This window comes from Excalfactoria chinensis, chromosome 12 (assembly GCF_039878825.1).
Source record: "Excalfactoria chinensis isolate bCotChi1 chromosome 12, bCotChi1.hap2, whole genome shotgun sequence".
NCBI lineage: Eukaryota > Metazoa > Chordata > Aves > Galliformes > Phasianidae > Excalfactoria > Excalfactoria chinensis.
Window position 1 is genome coordinate 16,149,040 of NC_092836.1, and position 18,544 is coordinate 16,167,583.

The window sequence follows — 18,544 nt, forward strand, 5'->3', positions numbered from 1 at the left end:
AAACTGCCTTAAGTGTGAGGATTATGACCAGGAGGAGTTGTTCCTGTGCAACACCAGTAACGAAGAGAGAAAGTTCCATGGTGTCTTAATGTGCTCTTAATAAGGCTTGAGTCTTACCAGAGCAAAGTATGCAGAGCGCTGTTGAAGTGGCTGCCCTTCTCTCGGTCCCCACCAGGCTTCATCCATGACTGGCAGAGGAACTGCTTTGCTAGTGAAGCTGGAAAAGGTAAGGAATAACTTACAGAAGGAATTGGAAAACAATTTCCTTCTTCCATAAAAAGGCCACGTGTCCAAATGGGTTGCCAAGAGATCACAGCATCATTACCCTTCAGTATGCCTCAACTTTGAGAAGATGGAACGCATTTTTCCCTAGAAAGCAGTAAGGTCACAAGCTGAAAGAGGGTTAGATTGGACAGAACGAACTTCAAATGAACTCCAAATGAACTGCTTGTTCAGAGATGTAACCCAAGGTTTATAAGCAAAGGACAGCACAAAAACTAATCTAGCAGAAAAGGTTCTTCACACGTTACCCATTTTCTCTCTCTTCCAGCCAGTCATTGGTTTTTCAGAGATGGCCATCAGGAGCTGAGTGAGGATGAACGCACACTGGAAGCTGGGAATGCTCTGCTGGAAATTCAGGAGGTACTGGAAACTCTCACTGCAGAATGACAGGAAAGCAAAAAGGTGAACAGCGTAAACAGGGTAATCTCCCACAAGCACATAAGTAAAAAAGGAGCAACAGACCAGCTCAGATCCAAGGTCTCCCTATAGACATTTTAACTACTCAGAACCCACTCATTCATTCTGTGAATCCTATTGACCTGCTAGTTTCAAATAGCACGCTTACACATGAGGCCCACAGACTAACACCTATTATATAATCCAGTAGTTCCATTTTATCAGCTTTGACTGTGCTGCCATTCAATTAAATGCAAACCTTTTGGTTTAGAGATGCCATCCCTAAGAGAGCTCCCAAACACACACTGACATGTAATGTTTGACATCTATCACTTTCAGAGCTGGAGAAATATTGACTGTACCTTATCAGCTCTTCAAGAGGAAGAAACTCTGTCTCTCCTGGCTTCAGCCTGTCTGCAAGTACCTGGAGAGCTGACCTCAGCAAGCTGGAATTCTCATGCTGAGAAAAACCATTCCTGAGGGTAGAAAAAAGTCCAGTTCAGCACTAGATTAAAGTCCAGTTCAGCAACAGACTAGGAGGAGAGATAGCAGATAGAAAAGCATGTCTGGGCAGATGTTTGCCACAAGGATGTTTGATGCAAAGAGGCCAATACACCAGAAAAGCTCAACAACACAGAAGTTATAGGGTGCACAAAAACTGAAAGCTGCTCTGCATTCACTCATAACCAACTACTGGTTTTGTTCAGGAGAGGCAACTACAAAGCATTTAAACGTTTTCAGCTACAGCAGTGTGCAGTTTTGCATGACTGACAGGCCATTAGCTGGGTACAAATGCTACTCAGGAACTCAAAAGGGGGGCAGCACACAGACTTTGTTCATTTATGTGAATATATACCCTTTTGTTTAAACTCACCATGCAAACAGCAAGCGAAAAGTTAGCAGCAGCTGGTGGTAACAAGAGGACATCAGCTGGTACTCCTGGATGTTCACTTCTGATTCATCTACCACACCTTGGTTTGGTAGAACTGCCTTTAATACAGAACAAATGATTCATTAAGTACTAGTCCAGGGAAAGACAATGGCAGAAGGATACACTTCTATAAACTCAGTGCTTAAAAAACCCTGCGACACACCAGAGCCACTCTTTTCCCCACAAATAAAACCTAAAATACTTTTAAAGGCAACAAAACATGATGATTTTTCTGAGTCAAAATTGCTGCCCACTGACCTGGAAGTAATTGTGCATGTTCTCCATGTGATTGCACAGTGGCTTTAGTAGCTGGACTAAACACACAGCAACTTCCTTCGGGGATCTCTGACAAAGGTGGGCAAAACCAATATCCTTGTTGCTTCTTTCCTGTAGCAAACCACAATTTTAAAGTCGTTGCAGTCTTACCTGAGAATAACTTGAGAAGTCATCACCCAGAAAACCAAGGACTCCTTGCACTCAAGGTTTTATTCTAAAGAACATGAAAACATACAGGGGGAAAAAAAAACAACCACCAGAAAACTGATTCCAACACCTTCTGTCCACTTAAGATGAGCTACTTCTTGAACAGCAGAGATGGAAGCCACTGATGTGCTCTGCTAGCCTGGGTCATGCCCCATCAGCTGCTGCTCTACACACCTTTAAGAAGGGCACTCTCCTAGTGGAGCCTGGAGTCAGCACATGTTCCAGCTTCCAGCACAAGTCATCCAGAAGGAAGCAGAGCTCAGCAGGCCCCAGCTGCACAACTTCACTAGCCTGCAATGACAAGGAAGAAAAGTCATTTCCAGGACTCAGCACTTAATTCTAGTGCCTTGAAGCTCACATTCACTCCCTTCGTTTCCAGTTATGACTCCTGCCTTAGTTAACCTCAGCCAGGGTGCAATGTGGTAGGTGCTAAGCTTTTGTCCTCCCAGGACAGGTATGCAGGTATGGGACATCAGTTCTTGTTACTCAAAGCACAAGGTGGATCTGGTGCTCCGGACATAACTCCAGTAACACCCAGCTATGAGAGAGAACAACGAAATTCAAAATCACAGCATCGTAAGGGCTGGAAGCAACCTCTGGGTCCAACCTCCTACTGAAGCAAGTTCTGTAGAATACACAGGAAAGTGTCCAGGTGTGTTCTAAATCTCAACAGAGGAGACTCCACCACCTCTCTGGGCAGCCTGTTCCAGTGCTCTGTCACTCTCACTGTAAAGAATTTTTTCCTGTGTTCAGATGGAACTTTCTGCATTTCAGTTTGTGACTGTCACCCATTTTCCTGTCACTGGTCACCACCAACAAGCGCCTGGCCCCATCCACTCAACTCCCACCCATTAGATATTTATGAACACTAATAAGACTCCCAGTCAAGGAATCATTTGAAATAATGCCACATGTGCCAGGAGATTCGTCAAACAGTCTTACAAGTGCCCTGCATTCTGCACACGTGGTGATAGCTGTCCTTGGAGCAGGCCAGGCTGCACACCACACTACTGCAGCCTTTCTGCATTTTACTAATCCTATGGTTGCATAACAAAATTAGACTCCAGATGGACTGAACCTGCCTACGAAGAGTCTAACAAAATTAAGCACTTCTGTTCTCCATATCCATAGTAATGCATAGTTTTATATAAGCTTCCAGATGGCAAACAGGGCACTGCCCAGTAAGTGCACTGCCATGACACCAGTCTCATATTTGCACCCAGTTTCTCCTCTAACAACGACTTGAGACACCTGCCTTTCTGCAACATGGACTTTAATGTCATAGGCTCTTTGGAATAGGCACCTCACAGCATTTTTAACATCCTATACCTCAACAGTGTTCAACGCTAAAGCTCCTTTCGTGCCATAAAGTGAATGCATGTTATACTACATCTTTTTCCCTTAAACCAAGCGGCAAACACAGAGGGTTGGACTACGTGATCTCCAGATGTCCATCCCAACCTTTAGATTCTGTGATACACAGTATTAACATTACTTTGGTTTTAACATTGTTGCCATACTGCAGATCTACTATGAACTGAGTCCTCTTTATCTCAGTACTTTGAATTACTTTTGTTTCTTTGGAGGCAAATTCTCTCCTGTCACCAAACTTACAGCCCTGGCTCAAAAGATCTTAAAATCAATCTTCCTTTCAGTTTAACGGAGCAGGAGAGGCCAAGGCCACAGAGAGGCAATAAATAATACAAAACCAGTTGCACGCACCTCTGTGTGCATCTCTGTGTCCAGGATAGACTTTGTCAGCAGCCCACAGTGGAGCACAGAGAACACTTCCAGGTCCAGCTCTCGGAAGTAGGGTCGATAACTCTGCAGCTGTGCCAGCGGGTTTCCTGTCTCTCTCTCAGCAGCACTCTGAAAAATGAGTGGCAGAATTCAGCTTGCAACCTGCAACACTTTCTAGCTCAAACAAACCCATTTCTTTCCCACAGACCTCTGTATTCCTTGCCAAGATGAAACAAGACTAAGAAGAATTGGCAGAGATGAATACATTCAATCAGAAGCATTTTCATTTTGGATTGTACAGGTCACTAAACATTTTCTGGATTATATAACATATAGTAAAGATTATTCTGGTTTCCTATCTCCTTTCTATGAAACAATGGCTGCCATGAAACTCATTCTGAACTGGTGAAAGACAGCGCCCCATCAGCACCATAAGAGACCAATGTTTTTATCTCTGATAAATACCAGGATGGTAAACCATAGCATGCTTTACTGCTTGTTGGTCCAAAATCCATGCATTCATAAGAGATTTGCTCCCTATAACCCTGTCACATTACTAATGGATGTTACACGTGGATCATACAGGATTGATGGATTTTGTCATCCATGCATTTGTCTGGGACCAATACTCTCATTAACTAAAAAAAGGTTTTACATCCATTCATTTCCAGAAGTATCCAAGACTTTATTCATTGTAACTTAAGTGACTTTGTTATTGTGCTTGACTCAGTTTTCATATCTGTAGCAGCACAGAGACAGGAGAAGCAAATCGCTGCACCAAAAAATATGATAAAACAGGCTCTGAATATCACTCATTAGTAACAGTATAGTGGTAGTTGTGCCCTGTGGGATGCTGAGTCCAAAGCCAGGCACACTGCCCTGACCTCTCCCCTTCAGCCAGCACACACTGTGCATTCTGGACATAAGGGACAAAGAACAAGAAAGAAGACCCAACAACTCATTAGTTGATAGATTGGGGAGCAGCTCATAGTGTGTGAAGAAAATGGGTAATTTTAAATATACTTTATGATGAATATATTGATCAAATACCTCAAGGAAAAACTGAAAAATGAGGGAAAAAAAAGACAGACTAGACTCAGAGAGAAGAACAATCCCTACAGGGGTCTGTATTTTCCAGGTTTATGTCAGTTTTTGACTCGAATCCAGGAACTGCACTTGCCTGCAGTAATTCAAAGCTTTTGTTTCTGTTTCAATTTCATTTCCCTTTGCCTTTCCTGCAAGCCCTCAAGGGTTTATACCTACCTTCTCCAGCTCGGAGAGCTCGGTATCAGGCTGGTTTCCATCAGAACTTTCATCTGCCTGAGTACGTTGTTCTGCACTGCAGGCTTTGCTGCTGTCAGACTTTTTTTTCTTTCCTTGAAGAAAAAAGCAAATTCAGGGGAAGGAAAAGAAAAAGGGAGAAAGAGATTGCACTGCATTCAAATAGAGCTGCAAGGCAGGGAAACAGCAGAGGCTGCACTTCAATCAGCCCTCAGAAAGTACGGATCACACACAGGTTGAGAGTCACCTGTAGCCAGGGTCAGAGTCCAAAAGAAAGCCAAATGCATTTGGGACTCTCTCCTCACCCAGCTCCTTTTTTAATGGAATAAAATCACAGTAAGAAATTGCAGCAAGTCTCACTTTTCTTGCAGTACTTTAAACGTGTAATGCAGTGATTGCCAAAACGGTGGGTGGCCACCTTAACAAAATGCTTGAACCAAAACTGACATTGCTGTCTCACAGCAGTGACAAAGGCAGAGGACCTGGAAAAGGACAGCAGGGAAAACAGGTACAGAAGGGGCTAATGGGGATGCTACACCACCAGCAGAATAACTCAATTCCCAGCAAAGGACCTCACTGCTGACCAAGGTGGGAAGAGTTATATTGATACACTGTAGCGCAAAGATTACTTGAAACCAATGTAGTTTCTTGGACTGTACACAATGTATTTGACTAAATAGGCATCCAGTAAGTCACTAGGGCAAGGAAACATTCACACAAGGATCCAAACTTATTCCAGTGTAACATTACTGACACTCCAGCTGCTCTGCCTTGGGGACTGACGGCTTGCCAATGGAATCCCCATGAATTTAAAGGGATCGAAAGAGGATTCAGGAAAATTCAGATGGGTGGGATTGTCCAGCACCACTGGAAATGATCACTGAGCACATGGACATACAGTCTGTTGGATAAAAGCAGGGCTGCCGGGCTGTTGGTATCACATTGATAAAAGGAACCCAGCATCCATGAGAGATTTAGATATCTAAAAAGACCCTGATAAAGTTTTACACCAAAAGCCCTTAAAGAACTGGATGAAATGGTGCATTCTTGGACAGAAAGCTTGTTAGAAGAGAAGCAGCTTAATGTGCGTGGAATCCGCCATAAAAGGGAATGCTTGGGGAAACCTCCAACAAATACATCCAGGAAACCTGACCACTGGGTACAGACAGCAAAAAGGTTAAAACAATGAAGAACTCACCTTGCCAAAAGTAAGCAGCCAAAATAGCTTACTATGTAATCATAAAGGATATGAAACAAAGCAGCTCAGAGTGCAAGTGAGGGGAGAACTGGAAAGCCTTCCCCTACTTATTGGCAGCAAACTATTTACTTCGGTTCAGCAAAACCAAACAAGTATGGTAAAATTGGTGAGAAAACTGTATGACCCCAAGTGATTATGACCCATATGATGGATTTCTGGTAGGCAATATGACCTGAGCTCAGGAATCTCCTGGTCTGATATGGGCTTATCAATCTGCAGAATATAGTCACCACTTTCTTCTGCCTTAATTACTCCTACATGACAGGTCGAGTGCAATATGCTGGTCAAATCTAACATAACATCTGGTTCCTTAGACGTTACAAGCTTTCCTTACCATTTCTTTTTCTCACTGGACCACCAGCATTAATGGATGGTACTCCCTCTGGGGCTTCAGAATCAAAAGTAGCAGGTGGTGGGACGTAGCCGGGCGTTGCTGAAAGAGCCAAAACACAGACATTTGTTTAATTCAATTCCTGAATGAGAAAATACAGGCAAGCACACATCCAGAGGAAGTACCCATCCTTCATCGACCCACGGAAGGGGAAACAATACATTACATGACACAGCTGAGGCCCATTACATACAAATGTTTCACATTCACCTGCCAAACATTTTCCTAGCACATTCTGCAGCTCTGTGATGTTCTGCAGTCGAGTCAAAACTTTCCCCTTCATCTCAGGATCCTGTTGCTGGCAGAAGGCATTTACAACCTAGAGGCACAAAACAAACTGACTGTGAATTAAGATGTGTACTCACTTCTACTATTTTTTCTTTTCCTAGATAACATCCCTATGTCCTGAATAAGCACCTGACACTCAGCACAAGTGGCCTATCAGCACAAGTGGCCTATCTGACCAGATACAGACTGAGGGAACAGAACTCTTCAGAAGCCCCTGTGAAAACAGACATATCATAGAACGACCATGCATAATTCCAGTACCGTAACTGATGTAATCTGAAAAGAGCCTTATTTCCTCAACCTGCTGGCTACTCTCATGCTAGTAGAGCATGGACAGACTGACCTTGTTTTCTTGCACTCGCCTTTCCTGCTGAGGCTACTAACACACCTCATAGCTTAGAAATATATTTGAGGTATACAGCAGCCTCCCTGCAGCAACAAAACTGATTTTCAGACACAAAACTAAGCCACAGCAACCAGGCTGCAACTGAGTAGCAGATGGAAGACTCACATGGAAAGGGAGTCCTTTAGAGTCTCTGAGTCTCTAACAGTTAACAACAGAGTTTGCTGAGAGCAGAAGGATAAAACTTTAATAATAATGAAGAGAAGAACATGGAGAGATCTCCAACATCTTGCTGGAGAATATTTCCAAAAGGTAAGGCTTTTCCTTGACAATTGCACCCCTGAAGCCTGAGGTTAGTGTGTTCAAGTGTCACTCCTCAGTGCCACTCCAAAATAGGCAAGCGAGGCTCTACCCACCTCACGAAACCAGTTGAGTGCATAGAACAGGAGTGAGCATAGAAATTCCCGTTCCTGCTTGGAGAGAGAGTCCAGCTTCCCTTCCACCTCCAGGTCAGTCAGATACAGAGGGCAACCTGGGACAGAAACAGAGAACACACTGGGCTGCATTTGCTACCCATCCTCTCACTTCTGTGCGGATGATGACTCTTCTCAAAGCCTGTAATAATTCCACTTGCCAGAAAAAGCAATTGTCTCCCCTGCCTCCCTTTACTTTATGGGCAACAGAGCATCTCAGCCTCCATCATAAACTACAGATCTCTCCCCACAGATGCGGGAGGTCTCTGCAAATCCACAATAGGAGCAAGTCAGCTAGATGGACTCTGCGCAAGGTTCATTTCCCATACCTAGTAAGGCATCAATCTCCTCTAGGCTCCCATTGTTTTGTTCTCCAGTGTAGAGTCTGAGCAGTCGGAAGCAGGGTGATAGGCACATTGGTGATACTACCCTGGGGGAAGGAAAAAGAAAAATTAATAACAAAAACATAGAGAAATGGAATTGGTCCTTCTATGCTTTCTATCTCTCCAGTAAGCTTATTACTTATTACTACAGTCATATGATTCTATACTTTTCCCTTGCATACTGTGTCCTCCCCACGCCACCTAGCCTACGCCTTTGATTTTGTTCTTTACAAGCCACAGCAGCACAAAGCAGAAATGCACCTTATGGTTAAAAGAAATATATCATTTATCATCAGTTTTCTGGGAAAACACAGGGGCAGAGAAACAGCTGTAATGAATCAAATATGGAGTCAGATTAATTTCTAGCAGAAAGCGAAGCTCAATATTCCAGGAGGAATGACAAGAATTCATGTAAAATATATTTGTCAGCAATGGGGAAACCTCCATGAATATCTGCTATCATGCTACTTACTGCTCCCATTCTGAAGTGAGGAAAGTTACTATTTTTACATTGATGTATGTAGGGTAACTAGACGGGTTTATTTTATATTTGCTATAAATTGATTCTGTCTTTTTATTAAGCACAACTACAACCTCAACAAAGCCTTCCAACAATAAATTATGCAGAATGTGACGCTGATAGGTAAAATAAAAGGCTAATTATTTTTAACATTGATGGCCCACTGTTTAAGTTACTTATTACACACTTCTTGTTTCATCCCCCAAGGTTAAAGCCCTCATTCCTCAGTCAAATTTCACTTCTGGCTGCATGTTTGTGAGAAGGTGAGAATAAATTGTGTACTCTTTACACACACTAATTCCTTGCTGATTCTATTTGAGAATCATTGCTCAGAATACAAATTTTGCCACCTCAGAGTTGCCTATCCATCTCAATAAGGCAATTAGTAACACAAACACTGGACTAAAGAGCTACTACTCTCACATGACAGATGGAACACAAAGTGGATGCAACATGACTTACTAAGACTGCCTAAACAGCCTGAGTCAGAACAGGCTGCCAGGTCCCTATCATGTGCCTCTAGACTTATCTGAATATTTCTACCAGCAAGGTTGGGAAAAGAACACTGAAAACTGTCAAATTCTCTGCCCAGCTCCTCACCAAGCACTTAGGCAGCCAGGGCTGGGCACAGTGTACCACATCAAGGGAAGATACAGTTATTTTAACTGTAGTATGAATGCAAGATAAGTGTCAAAGTACCTTTTCCTTTGGCTACTCATTTCATCAGCGACCCTGCCAAGCTCACTCTGTGATACCAGTGGTAGGAGGTTAATGGCAATTGCTCCCTGAGTTTCATCTTCATCCAGATTATACAAGGACTTCACTGGGAACAAAAAGGAACTGCAAGAAAAGACAGACAAGCTCAGTTGAAAGGATCACAATGTTAACACATTCAGTTCTCAGTAGCAGAAATATTACAAAGACTTAGCCAATGTTCAGCATACCCATCCACCGTAGGGCTGAGATCCACCACAAAGTCACTGGGAAAGTCCTCCACCAAACTCTTCCCAAACTTATCCTATAAGAAGAGAAAAAAACTGCTCAACAAATTGGTTCAGTGAAGCGAGCTGTGATAATTGCATTGGAAAAAGCAGAAGACAAGACCAAACAAAAGGATCCTGGAACAGCCACAGCAGTGAAAGCCACTGCTTGCAAGGACTGACTTTAGAGAGACAGTTAGGACACGTCACCAAGCATACATAGCCAGTCCCAAGAAGAACTTTAACTTGTATCAGCCTTGCTAAGAGAAAGAAAAAAAACCCAGGATGAATACTTTTCCTCCACAGAGCACTAAATTGGATGCCAGGAGACTGGTTTTTCTAGCCTAGCCAGTCCTGTTCTAAAACACAGCACCTCTTCTACACAACCAGCTGTTGTAAAGGGCACAATGATTCCAGCAAGGAAGAGAAAAGAGCCCCTGTTATCCCAATTATCATAGATCTTCACTGTGGCTTCTCCAGGTCCTTTGGTATCAGACGGCCTTCATTGTCAGACCAGAAGCCAACCCTGATATTGAGTCTAAAGCTCTTTCAGGTTCTACCTTGTTTATGGATATTAAAAGCCTGTTCTCAAATGTCTATTTCCTTTAAGTCTTCTCTCCTTCCTGCTGTTGTGTGAAAGTTCACATATAGGAAGCTGCTAAAGCATAACAAGGAATCTGTCAAATAAGAACAAAAAAAGCTCCAAAAAAACCCCAGAAAGATGAAGTAGTTTGTATCTCTTCAGTCTCTTACAGGACCCTTAGCATGCCTCCAACAAAGAAACAGCTCTCAGACTGGAATGAAATCTACTGCCTTGTCCATGTTAAAAAAACATCATGTTTCTGAAGAATACATTTCAGTGATTAAGTTCAAAATATTCCACAACATACCAGGAGCTGCAGGTCCAAATTTCCCTTCTGCTTCTCAATCAAATTGGCAAGTTCATCATAGTACAGAGCCAAGACCTCTGGTGTTTGCTCACAGCAGAAGCCAACAAGGTCCAGCAGTGTAGAAAGCTGAAGGGAGAGAACAGTCCGTAGAACAGGCACAGTAAACAGACACAACTAAAGCTTTTATCTAAACTCCTCCTTTTTATATTCATTGATTCTGAGGCATGACCACAGTTTCAGCTCTGGGATAACAGCCTGTGGCAGCTGCTTTCACAGAGATGCAGTTTATAGAAGGTCTTTCAAGGACCTAGCACTGCTCCACCATGGGACAACACAAAAGAGATTGTTTCTTCGTGTCTGAAATAATACCTGGACAGAAGACTTTTACTAGATGCCTGCAGTACTGTGCCAGTGCTATTTTAACACTTTGTTTCTCCCAGTTTTTAGTAGATTCCTGGCTCTGTAGTTAATATATAAGCATCACAGTCTGAGTAAAACTGACTGTCAGACACACACAGTGCTTTACCTAAAGCTTTGTCTTCAGTCAAATCTTCCTGCTGACCACATCGTTCCTCTGTCCCACACTGCCCCAATATACACCAATTCTTGGCACCCACCTGCCCATCACATTCGATGCTCAGCTCAGGCCTCTCCAGCGAACCACCATCTGCTTCATTCCTGAAAGCAATCAAGTACAATCAAGTTCCCTAGGGATTCAAACCTTTATTCTGAGACACAGAGCACACTCCCACCTGCTGGGGTTCTCTGTGTGCATTTTACTTGGCAAGTTCCTTGCTACTGAGGGGCGCTTGATGTACTGATGACCCCATTCATCTGTTCTTTTTTGTTTGTAGTCTGCATTTCAGGATTTTCAAAACCTCTTCTTGGAATAACTATTTTATCTTGTCCTGTTTAGAGACTTAGGCCAGTGCAAGTCGGATGTCAGTGCTATGGGAGCAACCATAAGGAAGCCCACTAACTCAGGGCCTACAGATGGGCTTTTCTCTTCATGGGATAAACAGCAAAAGCATTTCATTAAGAAGTGCAAAATCAACAAGCTACACCATGTTTCCAAACACAGCTCAAACGTTTCTAGTCTAAGCTCTACAATCTTTGCTGCAGTTCTTATCAGGAGTTTGCCTGGCTCTTCAACACTGCTTATACATTATTTATGCAGTACACTGGGAGCTGTCATGTCAATACCTAGCATAGAAGTTACATTTTTCCTTCTTCTCCTTTAGATTTCTCTGCATTCCAACAGGACACATTAGACTATTAAGCCTTAGTTTCATAGGCTAATCTGCATTCAGTCCACCACAGTATTTAATCCATTTTCCCCAAGCGTTGAGCCCTGCTAGCACTAGTCAAGGCCTTCATGTATAAGCAGTAACAAGAAATTCAGGGGATGCCTTCAGGATTTGCAGCACACAACAGTACTAAACAGTTAGCAACACCAAATGTTGCAGGTAAGAATTAAATTATTGGATCTGACCCAGATGAACATGAGCTAGAAGGCAATGCCTTCCTGCCACCTTTCCCTACTGCAGGTTGTCTTCAAGCATACTGAATTCACCTCTGTACATTTTCTCTCACCTTTTTAATGCCATGCTGCCCATCATGGTAACGGCACCAATAATCCCCATCTGTTTGTGACTGGGAACAGAGCTGGAGAGCCACTTCCTGATCACCATGTGCATATCATCCTAAAAAGAAAGACACAGCCTATATCATGACAGAGGGACCGCTCTGTTCTATCAGCATCTTCACTTGACATTGTCTCCAAAGGCTGCACAGAGATGGTTGATTGAGATTACAGCTTTGTATGCTGAATATATGTCCTATGACTTCATTTGTAATTAACATGATTGTTAAAACTGTAGGTAAGGTTGCAAATAGCACTGTAAGTGCTTTGGCTTTGCTCCAATTACTAAACACCCTACATTTCTTCTATAATTAAGAGAAGAATATCTATTAAAACACGGTAGGTATTCTTGCAGTCCTTCATACACACTGGAGCTACAGAACACTAGAACTTAGCCCAGCTAAAAGAACCACGGCACAGCTGAACTCCCTTCTGCTGCGTCCCTGCTTACCTGAATATAACTTCCTTCTTGTCTCTGGCTGAATGCTAACATGCTGAGAATGTAGAAAAGCTTCCGGATCTGGCATGGATTCAGTTTCTGCATAGAGTCTAAAATGCTCTGTAAGAGAGAAGCCACAAACTAACTCAGAGACGTTAAGAAATCCTTTTCAAATTCCAACAATTGTCAGCCAAAGAGCAGCCAATTACCTGCACCTTTTTTGTATGAGTAGGAAAAATCTACTGTGAAATGAAAATAAATGCAGAGCTATTGGCCTGCCCTTAATTCTTACAGTCCATTGTACTGAAAGCTGAATGGGGGGAACAATCTGGCTACTACAAGCATTTTGGGAGTGCTTCAATCCCACCAATGGCAGCTATTTAGCTTCTATCGTGGGTTTCCTCAGTGCTCAAAGTATTTGAGATGAACGAGTGAATCTGCTGACATCCCAACACAAAACCTGTAATAACAGCCAAGCCTTTAAGAATTTAGGGGTGACATCTGTGCTGAATGGCACCCTCAGGATATTTCTTGTTCTGAGTACTCCAGTGAAAGCAACCCAACTGTTTCCCACAGCACTGCTGGCTTTTCTACTACTGACAAAGCATTTTGCTAGTATTATTTTTCTCCTACAACTGGCCAACCTTGAGCAAGATTTAGAACAAGGCACTGAGTACGACAAGGGCAACTGTAGGATCGGATACCCACTTTCTGCCATCCCCAAGAGAATTCATCCAGTTTAAACACTATAAAAGTAGTCTGAGGAGATCTGCAGATCTGTCTCTATGCTAGAAAGGCTCCAGCTCTGTGTGAAACCTGCTGGCCATCTGCAGCCTTGCAGATCTTTTCACAGATAACTGGCTACCACCTCTGAGATGCAAGTCAAACATGGTACAGTGCGGGTCCCTGAGGTCTGGCCAGAACATTTAGTAATGCTTGTCATATAGAAGCTTTGGTAATGCATCAAAGATTAGCCCCCAGAAACTATAATCTGTAAATAAGCTGCCAGGATAAGAATGGTTAGGAGAAAGTCAGCAGGTCTCAGCTGAATGCTGTGAGCAAGTGCTCCCACCACACTTCTGACAATGCAATCAATGAGGAGGAGGAGTTCTATGCTGTCTATTCCAAGGATCACTTTCAACCTCGAGTCCCCAACACACCCCAGCTCTGCCAGAAAGAGGTGAGCCCCATTTCTCCATTTTATGGATTAAACATGACAGACCGCATACAAGTTCTTATGGCAGACCTTAACATCCTCCCTCGGGGCACATTCTAAAAAGCTGACTTATAGTTAACAATCAATCAACCGGTGAAAAGTCCTCTGCTTTCCTACAGTGGGTACTTAAACCACAAAGCACACTGCCACCAAGTGGACAAATACAAAAACACGTCAGAGGGGTGGGAAAATGCAACCGCCACAACTCCTCAAGGGGAAACAGGGTCCTTAAAGATAAATCACCGTGGGAGGATGTTCAAGCAGAATAATGCTACATGTTTACCTCGCTATTTAGCTCCCCACCTACTCTCCACTTTCACTGCTTCTGGAATTTGGCAGTTGTGCAGGTCTGATTCCGCTCATCATTGTCATGAGTCAAGAATTCACTATTTCTTTTCTCCCTGTTTACTTTCTTCTTTTAAGTTTTAGGAAAGTCTTTTCCTATTCTTGCCAGGAGCTTTGTTTCATGATTCAAAATACTGGCTGAGTACTGACAATCTTTCAGCACAGTAGAAGAGGAGATCCACAAAGGCAGCAGGTTTTTGCCAAATATTTGGAATAGCTGATATGAATAAAGATACACATAAAAATCGTTTTCCTTCTGTCCACAGATGTCATTCCATACCTGCAACACACGTTCTTTATTTACAGGGAAGAGTAACTTATTTTTCTAGTCCAATTTCCACTCCTAAAAATTCACAGTCCAGCTCAGACCTTCACAAAAGGTTCCTTTTCATTCTGACCACTGCATTTCTCAGAACAGCTTTACAGATACAGCTTGTTTTATTAAGGATATTTCTGAACCATTCCAATCTGTTCTGGATCCGGGGCAAAGTGGTGAAAGGATCCTGAGATGTAATGTGCCCACAGAGCTACACGTACCTTCACGAAGGTGGCATAGCGCATCAGCAGGGATGTGTGTTGGATCACCAAATCTGTGAGCACGTCCAGAGAAATATCCAACTCTGTTTCATTTCCACTGCACACGTGAGTGACCAAAGCACATACAACCTCCTAAGGAAAGACCAATGAAATATCTTTTGGATATCAATATCCAATGAAATATCAGTGGAGAAGTGCCTGCCTTGCTCTCCCCGCTGCTATGTTCTACTTACATAAGCATATAGATCAAGTACAGACAACCATCTTGAAGCTCAGCCATATAATTCTACCTTCCTTCTCAGTTCACTTTCTAATTCCAGATAGTCACAACGCTGGCTTTCTCCTTCAGCCTGAATTTTATTCAGTTTATGAAGAGCTTTTGGAAGCTTTTCTTTACCATTTTTTCCCCCTGCCTGCTTGCTAAAAGTCCTGCACCTTGTGCTCTTCGCTACTACTACACAAGACAATAAAAACCCACATTATCATCACATACACACAGAATGCTGCACCTTACCCAGGAAAACTTTGCCTCTCACTACACCACCTCCTGTGTCTCAACTCTCTTTATCAACAGCTGTTCAAAAGGATGTTTTCACTACAAAAACCTTTTTGTTGGCCTTACTTCAGCTGGCTTCCAGACATGTGTGTCTCTGCAATCTCATCCACTGTCTGGGATTCTGGGACTTCCCTACATCACCAACTGCTAACACAGCAGTTTTCTTATTATTTTGTCGCTTACGAGACCTGCCTACTTGCTCCCTGTTCCTCTCAGCAGTCTCTGTGCCTCAGTCAGTTGCTACCAGAGCTGTGATCTTCTTCCTGGCTTATTCAACAGCACAGATCTCTCTCAAAGGCTTTCAATTGCACTAAATCCCCTTCTCTGAAGGATGAGGGCAAACACTCTCCAACAAAGTACAAGCATGTGAAAATAAAACAAATGCCATCCATCACACTGTACCTGCTGGCAGTAAGAGTCAAAGACTGCAAAAGCCTGTTTGTACATGCAGCTGCCAAAGGAGACCACAGCTGGGTGTGCAGAGTGCAGAAACATCTGGGCAAGTGATAGAATTGAAGGGAAGAAATCCTTGATGACCTGAAAAAAAGAAATACAATACAATGTGCTGCAGCTCATCTCAAAAACTTTGTCCAGATCAGTAAGCGTTGCCTTTTCAGGCTGTCCTGTCTAGCAGAAATGGGCAACAAGAGCAGATAAAGCAGACTAGAACGGCTTTCTCTATCCATGCTAAGAACTTTCAGATCGGTTAAGCCAACCTGCTAAGCCGCAGAGCTCACAGCAGGGAATCCCTCATCAGTGACACCAGAGAAGTCACTTCACAGCAATGCTCCACAAATCACAAGGCACAGGGCAGACGTGCTTTTGGCACTACTTTGACCGAAGGACTCTTCACATCAACACACTCAGAGAAATCAAAAATGATGTTTTAAAGTTGCTTAATCTTGTAAAGCAGCTTTAAACAAGCTCTCACTCATGTAAAGTGGCCTAATTTACTCTAACTGCTTCTGGAAGGGTTGTTCAACTAAAACTGAATTAAAAGCAATTACATTTAGAATAAGTGTGTTACTAACACAGGTTATTTTAAATGGCTAACAGCGTTTTTCATCTGCTCCCCTTATTCCTGCACTGTGCTTTTCAGTTGTGAAACTCTGTTTAGTTTTCCAGATATTTCCTGTTTTCTCACAGTATGAGGCAAACACATGCCATACACACACACACAGAGAAATATACTGACATAAAAACCAGCACACAGAAAACAATATGTAAATGTATTAACTCCTAACTGCATGGTGGGAGATGACAGCAAGTCAGGAACAAACCTGAAACCTCAGGTTTATCACAAAGGCTGAGAGGTTTTGCACCAAAATAAAGGAAAGCTGATCGCTTAAAAAAAGAACAGCTGACAGTTACAGCAGTGGACACATGTCCTGGGAGACAATTAGCAACCAACAAACTCTGAAGTATACATAACACAGTGCAGGGTTCAATCGTCATCTGACAGGATATGTGAGGGATGAAGGAGAAGAGGGAGTCCCGACACAGAATCAGCACTGACCATGGAATGATTTTGGAAAGCGTTCTGCATCAGTTGCTCTGGCATGCAGCCCAGGCGAATCTTGCTCCTCAATACCTTCTCAGTTTGCTTCCTGTTCTTGCTGTTTGTAGAATGGATTAGCAGCAAAACGATCAGATCCAGAACCTTTAGGAAGAAACAGCCATTAATCATTACGCTGAGAAGACATGAAACATGCTGGACAACTACACACTTTGAAATCAAAACTAAGAAGAAAATGAAGAGCTCAAAAAGCCCCTGACATCCACAATTACAGCACTCTCATCAGTCTGACAGGGGAGATCCTTACTCTGTCTCTTGATGCATGGAAGGGATGAACTAAAGAGTTATAACAGAATGAATGGCTGTTACAGTAGCAACAAGTCAGACACCAGAAGAACCACCCAGGCAATATCACTGGTGGTTTCTGCTCCAAACACGAAAATCTCTTCACTTATGCCCATGGAGACAGCTATGAGAACCACCAGAAAAGGACACCCACAAAGAAAAGCACAGAGTCAGAAGTATTACCTTGTGGTCAGATACAGATGTGCTGTTCTCAATAGCCTAAGAGCAAAAAAAGAACCAAGAAACAAGAAAGCCGTTATGTTAAAGTACAATACTGTATTTCCAAACCATGAGTGTTACATAAAGATAGATGAAAAAACAAGGCATACACCAAAACACTTCTCTGCAACAGGACAGCTATCCAAACCAGCAAACTGGATATTGCCAGCAACTCAGAATTCAGAAGGCAATTGAAAGAAAGGTGTGAGAATTCAGCATGGATATTTCCAAACAGCACTTGTCTTGCAAAAAACTAAAGTTCTGGAAATGAATGAAACTTCTATTGATAACTATCAGGGCTAACATTCACCTTTTGATATTTGATTGAATCATTTAAGGAAACAAGGGCTGGCATGTGCATCTTACCTTAATCCAAGCTTCAGAGACATCTTTCTGGAATCTTACAGCTAGCTTGATCACATCAAAAAGCACCTTCACACAATTCTGGCTGGTGGTCATTTGGCTCATGGAAGAACTGTTAATGACCAGAAACGATGACTCAGCCATTGTAAATACTGGAGTGAAAGGAACAAGGCAGCCTAGCAATCACAGCAGTTACGGGAAGCAGCTACTCTGTAAAGGGAATGCTTTGGTAAGGGCAGGGAGATTCAGAACAGTGTGGAAGCAGACACTGCAGGACCAAAGACATACTAGGGGGAACCTAAAGATGAACTTGCAGCAAACACCTCCATTACAAACGGGGCCATGTACCCTCATGCAGGTGTGGATGCAGATGGCTTCTTGTCATCTCTGACTTTGGTGAAAGGATATAAGCTATGCACAGGGCACTGTCAATGCACCAGATAAGTACAGAAAGGCAAAAGAAAACAATGAGGGGTAGGGATAAGCTGGGAAAGCTGCTGAATTAAAGTGAACATTTTTTGCTTTAGAATTAAACATGTCAGTATATTGTCCATGGAGTCTGAGCACTAGAAGGGGGTTCACAGAAAGGCGCCGAGTTGCTCAGATCAAGAAAATAAATCTCAGCTGCCAATTCAGCCTCTGAAGCTGACACCAAGAATGAAAGACAGATTTTCTTTCCCAGTAGATTTATTCTGACAGCTGAGTTTTTCACTCAAACCAGGACCGT

The 18,544-nt window shown here is 42.8% G+C and overlaps 1 protein-coding gene across 1 annotated transcript in view; it reads right to left on the reverse strand.

The window, feature by feature from the left end:
• FANCD2 (FA complementation group D2) overlaps positions 1-18,544 on the reverse strand; it is a gene marked incomplete at its 3' end in the record, with an annotated part of 33,002 nt that overhangs the window by 6,372 nt on the left and 8,086 nt on the right. Inside the window, exons 13-35 of the mRNA XM_072347635.1 lie at positions 17,821-17,929; positions 17,419-17,454; positions 16,891-17,034; positions 15,777-15,911; positions 14,819-14,950; positions 12,733-12,840; positions 12,233-12,342; positions 11,257-11,317; positions 10,640-10,765; positions 9,714-9,787; positions 9,469-9,609; positions 8,196-8,296; positions 7,810-7,925; positions 6,973-7,081; positions 6,706-6,804; positions 5,096-5,208; positions 3,815-3,961; positions 2,267-2,383; positions 1,868-1,996; positions 1,553-1,668; positions 1,041-1,154; positions 531-658; positions 118-217 (exon numbers count right to left, since the gene is read on the reverse strand). Coding sequence (XP_072203736.1) covers positions 118-217; positions 531-658; positions 1,041-1,154; positions 1,553-1,668; positions 1,868-1,996; positions 2,267-2,383; positions 3,815-3,961; positions 5,096-5,208; positions 6,706-6,804; positions 6,973-7,081; positions 7,810-7,925; positions 8,196-8,296; positions 9,469-9,609; positions 9,714-9,787; positions 10,640-10,765; positions 11,257-11,317; positions 12,233-12,342; positions 12,733-12,840; positions 14,819-14,950; positions 15,777-15,911; positions 16,891-17,034; positions 17,419-17,454; positions 17,821-17,929 — 2,565 coding nt within the window. The remainder of the gene's footprint in view (positions 1-117; positions 218-530; positions 659-1,040; positions 1,155-1,552; positions 1,669-1,867; positions 1,997-2,266; positions 2,384-3,814; positions 3,962-5,095; positions 5,209-6,705; positions 6,805-6,972; positions 7,082-7,809; positions 7,926-8,195; positions 8,297-9,468; positions 9,610-9,713; positions 9,788-10,639; positions 10,766-11,256; positions 11,318-12,232; positions 12,343-12,732; positions 12,841-14,818; positions 14,951-15,776; positions 15,912-16,890; positions 17,035-17,418; positions 17,455-17,820; positions 17,930-18,544) is intronic.